A 6,512-nucleotide genomic window follows, 5' to 3' on the forward strand; every position below is an offset into this window, starting at 1 on the left:
ATTCAGCTGGTGTTTTCAACAGCAATCCAAGCAGAAAGATTTTCATGGTCTAATTCTTGTAATTCTTACAGCTGGTGCTGGTCTGGACTCCTGTGAGTGGATTTCAGTGACAGATAACTGGAAGGCTTTAGGGTTTTTTTTTTTTAGGGCACCCAGTAGCAAACTATCTTCTTGATTTATGTGGATGTGGAAGTCAGAACTAAAAAGTATAAAACCCAAGTTTTCCCTTTGTCTCTGAACTTTAATTATTGATGAGGTCTGCATTGTTCCTTGCACTAGGGATAAAAAGAGGAATTAAAACTTGATGGCTGGTAAATGAGCAATTTTTATTCCTGGTGTTACAGACTAAGTGTGTGTTACAGTCTTCTGCAGAACAAAGGAAAATGAGGACCCCCCAAAAAACATGTGGTCTGACTTAAAATGAGACCAAGTGGTGACAGTAAATAGATTAACAAACAGTGGAGATGGTTACAGAGGGGGGAAAAGGCAAAAAGACAGTATTAACTGGCTTATATATGCTGTCAGTACTGTTGTTGTAAACTGGGGGATGAAAAGTGCTCCTGGAAATGCTGAAAATGCTGAAATGGTGAAAACCAGAAGAGGTTACCTTTAAGGCTTTCTTACATCCTTACACTATCATGAATGGTAAAACACTATAGCAGTGCTTGTGTAGATTCAATTAGCAGCAAAGTATGCTTTTAAGTGTTTTACTGACTGAGAAATTTAAATATTAATATAAGCTGGAGAGCCAAATTTGCTGGTACAACATTCCTTTTGTGGCTCTTTGCTGCTGCAGGATGTGGCATCTCCTTTTTCTGTGTTTTCCTTCCTCTTCTCTGTGTGTGGCCATTCCTGGCAGAGGTTCCCAGCTGTTGGAGTGGGTGTGCTGGTGTGGTACCTGTGTGCCTGAAACTGGCTGTGGCTCTTGGAAAACTGCTCCCTTGGGGAGGACAGCCACATCTTGGGAATGGCTTGGCACTGTGGTGTCATTTGTAACATCCTGCCAGTCGTGTTTCACTGAGAATTCATTTTGACAGAGAATCTGAAGCTGTGCAAAAACATTCTGTGTAGAGTTATGCTCTGTTCCTGCTGTATTCTGATCCATTGTTTGTTCATAATAGGCTGGGAAACCTGGCAGGTGAATCCACACCCTTTAGCATGAATTAGGTGGTAAATGCCTCTTGGATTAGAATCATAGAACTGTAAAGGTTGAAAAAGACCTTTAAGATCATTGAGTTCCACCCAGCACCATCATGTTCACCCCTAAGCCACGTCCCCAAGTGCCACATCTACACAGCTTTAAATTCCTCCAGAGATGGGGACTGCACCACTTCCCTGGGCACCCTGTTTTGATGCTTTTTGCTGAAGAAATTTTCCCAGTACCAAATGGGGAGAACCTCTCCTGGCACAGCTTGGGGCTGTTTGCTCCCATCCTGTCCCTGTTCCCTGGGAGCAGAGCCTGACCCCCCAGCTGTCCCCTCCTGTCAGGAGCTGTGCAGAGCCAGAAGGTTCCCCTGAGCCTCCTTTTCTCCAGGCTGAGCCCCTTTCCAGCTCCCTCAGCCCCTCCTGCTGCTCCAGCCCCTTCCCCAGCTCCGTTCCCTTCCCTGGACACCCCTCAGTGTCTCTCTTGTGCTGAGGTTCCCAGCAGTGCCCCAGGCTCTGAGGCGCTGGTCCAACCAGTTTAGTTGTAGGATTTAAGGAGAAATGTTGTCTAGACCAAAAGATCATTTTTATCCCTATAGCCCACGCTTTCTGCCATGCTTGCAGGAAATAGGTCTTGTTAAATATTGTAGTGTGTCTGTGTAAAAATAGGACCATACAGGTCATGTCTCTGTTCTTCCAGCCAAATTCATGGATTGGGGCAGAAGCAGAGCTTGGTGCTGGGTTATTGCAGCAGAACTACATTGTGGTGGATTAATTTAGTGTCCTCTAGTAAGGTTGTTATGGACTGTGAAAGTTTAAAATGAGTGGAATTTTTTAAACCACTTCTAGAGTGTATGGCCACTTTCAGTTAAGATTTTATTTGTTGTTGTTGCTAATGTTATGGCTGCACATGTTTAATCTTATTATAAGAAACAGGAGGCTGAGAATATGCTTGTTCTTGGAAATACCTGTTAGGCTCTCATCAATGAGGAACACTGCAATGTCCCATACAGGGAGGATGCACTCCACACTCTGTGTTCTTTAATGCAAACACAGAACAAGGTCTGAAAGTTAGGAAAATGGCAGACTGGAATTACAGAATAACTTTTGCAACAGTGGTTATTAACCATTGGTCTGCATTGTAAAGGAATGGAGATGGAATTTCCACCACTGACAGATGAAAAGAAATATAATTAAGACAACATTCGGTGTTAAGCTTGTGTTTTAATTTGGGTTGGCTTGTTTTAATTGGGTATCAACTTTTTATGATGCCTGTAAAAATTCGAGGTTTCATAATTCATTATCCAGGTAGGACATTCCTTTTTGCAGGGTACATGACTTCACAGCAATCAGGATCCTTCTTTGGGGCAGGAGAAGATTCTTCTGCAAAAGTGAACTGAAAGCCATTAATGAAATATGCCAAATAATACAGGAAGAAGGGTAGAGAGAATGTTTGAGGGATTACTGAATGTACCAGATAAAGTGTGGGGGGTTAGATGGTATCCAGTGTGGGATGGGAGGGAAGGGTGGGGTGGAGAGGTGCTGGCAATGATTCTTCAAAGCAGACAGTGGGGGTTTCCCTTGGACCTCATGTTAATTGTACTTGTTCCTTTAACAGTTTTCTCTCTTCCTGGGACTTTTGATGATTTTTTAATTCTGTTCTTCCTCACTTCTGCTTCCATATATATTGTTTGCTGTGTATTTTTTGCTTCTTCCTACTAATTTCATACATGTTATATCCAAACTTTCTTTCTACCTCTTCAGCCTTCTCTGTGCTGTGCCTCCCCCCAGAATCCCTGCATTCTTGGCATTTTACTGTGGTATAGGTGGAGAGGTGCTGACAGGAAAGCCTTTTCTTGAGAGCTGTTCCAGACCTGTTCCCTGGCCTGGCATGATAGGAAGGGTTATTAAATAATAAAAAGCTTGGAGTCTGCTAATGCTTCAGGCTTTGTTAATCCATGGACCATATCATTGCAGAGCTGTGGATGTGGTACAGTGCCTCAGGGTGTGTGGGACTGCTTGTTCACTGCCTCTGTGGCCAGGGGAGTCATCAGGAGTATTTCCCAAAGCTTTATCCCTGAATTTTTTTCTTTTAGTCACAATTCCATCAGCTCAGAGATGTGAGGACTTCTGTTCCTGTCAGGACAAATGAGGGAAAACAAAATGCAAATTAAGGATTTCTCCTTTTCTTCCACAGATGTTGTCAACTTGGACCTGAAGTCAACTCTCAGGGTTCTGTACAACCTTTTCACCAAGTACAAGAACGTTGAGTGATCCTGGAAGTTGCTGAGGTCCCTTCATCCTTCAACCTCCTCAGGCTGAAGTTCCAATAAACACACCCTCTGCATGCCCCCCTTGTGCCTTATGCTATGTACTTCATGCATTCTCCTACAGCTGATGTGTTTGTAGAACAATCCCACTGAAAGTGATGCATGTGTATTCTCTAGGTCACTTGAAAATGTGTAGCTGTTTCACACTTTTGCCAAATGGATCTGTTGTTTGCTATAACCCACAAATGTTCTTTTGAGAAAGGAAAAATACCACTAACTACTTTAATGAGCAGGGAAAACATGAGACCTTCCTCATGGCTTGAGATTCTTTGCTTCTGCACAAGGCTTTCTTTTGCATTCTCCTTGGTTGCCACTGGCATTTGATGATTTTCCAGGCTTAGAGTGTTAACAAGAGAAAATCACCATTGGAATTTATTTAGAAGCTGAGCCTTTTCTGTTAAATAAGGGTCTGTGTGTTCTGTTGGGTGGGTTGGGCTGAGGGGAATTACAGGCACTGTCTGGAGCTGATGTGCTTGTGTTCACCTCCTTCCACTCAGTGTTACTTCCTTTCAGTGTTTACACAGAAGAAGTCTTGCAATGGGATGACCAATTCATCTTCTGAAGTCTAGTTTTTATTTCATCTCTTTTCTGGGAGGAATTTGGTTGCTGGGGCCACTGTGCATTTTCCCCAGTCCTTCCTGAAACTCACAGAGGGAATGTGCTGGAACAGGAGCCACCTGAGTGGGTTTTTGAGGAGAGCTTAGTGGGGGAAATGGGATTGGCATTTCCTTTTCCTTTGAGCACATAGAGGAGAGATTTGATTGCTGCTTTTATGTATCTCAGCAGCAATTTTTGTTTTGTGGGCAGCCATTCCTTTGGGTGAAACACTAGGCAGAGTGCCCTGAAGGAGAGCTGGTAGAACTGCTCTGCTCCATGGGCTCACTTGAGTCCTGTTGTAACTCAGCATCTCCTTTCCCTAAAAATCGATTTTTTTTTTTTTTTTTTTTTTTTTTTACACCAAACATTTGCTTTTGAGCTCAGGTTCAAGAGGAAACTTGCCATTTGAATGGTATAATTTTACAATTGGGATTTTTCTCCTTCTCTTCTCAAACATTTTTTCATCTCAAAGGGAGATAAATGAGCTTCTGCTTGTTTGCTTTGTATTTTTGGGTTCTGAGTTCTAGTATTTGGATTAGTTGGATCACCTCCCATCACACCTCTAAAAATAAAAGATGGTAGGAAGTCGTGGTTTCTTTGCATGAAAAATTCAGATCCCCCTCTTGCTCTGCAAGGCTCTCTGGGGAACCTTTTCATGCCTGTACTTAAGGAAGCAGCTGACCTCTTGCTGTTTGTACTGAGCCTGGAACAAGTGGATGTGCAGCTCAGATGGGTTCACTGAACTCCACCACCACACCAGCAGAGGTGGCTGAGTCCTGGTGGGACAGCTCTCCTGGCAGGTGAATGGAATTGCTCTGAGAAATAAAGGCATCATGAGGCTGGAAGGTCACTGAACTGAAAGGTCTCTCAGGGTTATTTGCAGGAAGCAAGTCTGTTAAAGAGTTGTCATTCCACCCCTCCACAGGTGATGTGGAGGTGCCAGCTCTGTTAATGTTTTCTGAGTGGCTGGGAAAGACCTCCAGAGAGTGTAGTTTTTGAAACTGCAGGCAGTATTAATATCAAGATGAAAAGAAGAGATTGGAGAGGGTGATTTGGCTTTGGAGAGGGGAATGGCTGTTTCTGAGCTGGGATCATGCAGCTGGCATCTTCAGGGCATGTGAGCAGGTTGTGACAGGTTTAAGTGTCTGTTTTGTTGAATGATGTGTTTCTGGTCCCCTTGCTGCAGCCATGGGTCTCCTTTAGCATTCCTTCTGTTCATATCCCAGGACTGCTCCCTGGATCAGGTGTCACAGCCCATTCTCTTGTGGTTTTGTTTGTTGGTAGATGTTGCACAGGGAAAATACTTTTTTTTTTTTTTTTTTTTTTTTTTTTTTTTTCATTCATTGGCTCCTGGCTGTCTGGCCAGCTCACTGTCCTGTAGACACTGTGTTTATTGTTAACCAGATTTGTGAGCAGGGCAGATTGTGGCTTCCTCCCAGCCAGCCCAATTTTCAGGAGGTAAAGCTTCTCTGGCAGCCTGCTTTTGTCATACATTTCTGTGACACATGCACGACAATTCTTTGCCTCTCAGACAGCTGAGTCAGTGTTAAAAATGTTATTCATGATATATTTGTGTTACTGGGGTTTTACATATGGGTACCAGTCTGAATGCTGTTGAGTTAATCTGGAATGCTGAATGCTCTGCAGCATTAAAGCTCCCACATTTTTAAATACTTAATGAATTTCTGTCTTTTCCAGTCCATACAACTTGACTTTTAGGTGCCTTTACTTGACACACTCAGTTACAGTGAGCTGTATTACCACAGAGGAAGCTCAGACAGTCCTCAGCTGCATTCTGTTTTTCAAGATGAAAAACCAACAGTGGCAGATTTTTAAAATCAATTTAAACCTTATAGGATTTCTTACTCACCTTCCCCACATCCCAGTGCTTTCAGTATTAATGTATTTTTTAAGAGTCTTTTCTACTGTTTTTAACAATGTTTACTCTGGATTTCTAACTACTAAAAACAGCCTTGCAGATAAAATTCTGGACTTGTCATTTGTTGGAGACATCCATCTTAGTGATAAGAGTTCTGTACTGTAAGCAAGTTACAATGCAATGCTATGTGTGCTAAAATTCACAGCAGGAGTGTTTATGCATGGTTTTGGACAGTTGTACTATTTATTCAAATAAACAGATAATGATCACTATGTTTTCTACTTTTTTTTTTTTCTCAATGGGAAAAATGGAAAATGGGGAGGACTTTTGAATGGTGAGCTTCCCTTTGCTCTGGTGTGCAGAGAGTGTAGAGTGGCTCTCCAATACAGCAGGGCCATGTGGAGAAGCAGGAAAATGCATTATCAGACTTTGTAATTGCTGTTCAATCCTTGAATTGTTCTCCAGTGACTATTTTCATGTGGGCCAGGTGTTTTTGGTGGGGGTGTGTGCATGAGAAGTGCTTTGAGAACTTACAGAAACACCACCCTGGGTCAGCCCCTTGG

At 42.8% G+C, this 6,512-nt stretch overlaps 1 protein-coding gene across 1 annotated transcript in view; it reads left to right on the top strand.

Annotated features, from left to right (window-relative positions):
• Positions 1–6,221, top strand: part of PARVB (parvin beta) — a 48,260-nt gene extending 42,039 nt beyond the window's left edge. Inside the window, exon 13 of the mRNA XM_056514975.1 lies at positions 3,341–6,221. Within this exon, the coding sequence (XP_056370950.1) occupies positions 3,341–3,417 (77 nt within the window). The 3' untranslated portion in view covers positions 3,418–6,221. The remainder of the gene's footprint in view (positions 1–3,340) is intronic.
• The last annotated feature ends 291 nt before the right edge of the window (positions 6,222–6,512 follow it).

The sequence above is a fragment of the Oenanthe melanoleuca genome, chromosome 1A (assembly GCF_029582105.1).
Source record: "Oenanthe melanoleuca isolate GR-GAL-2019-014 chromosome 1A, OMel1.0, whole genome shotgun sequence".
Taxonomy (NCBI): domain Eukaryota; kingdom Metazoa; phylum Chordata; class Aves; order Passeriformes; family Muscicapidae; genus Oenanthe; species Oenanthe melanoleuca.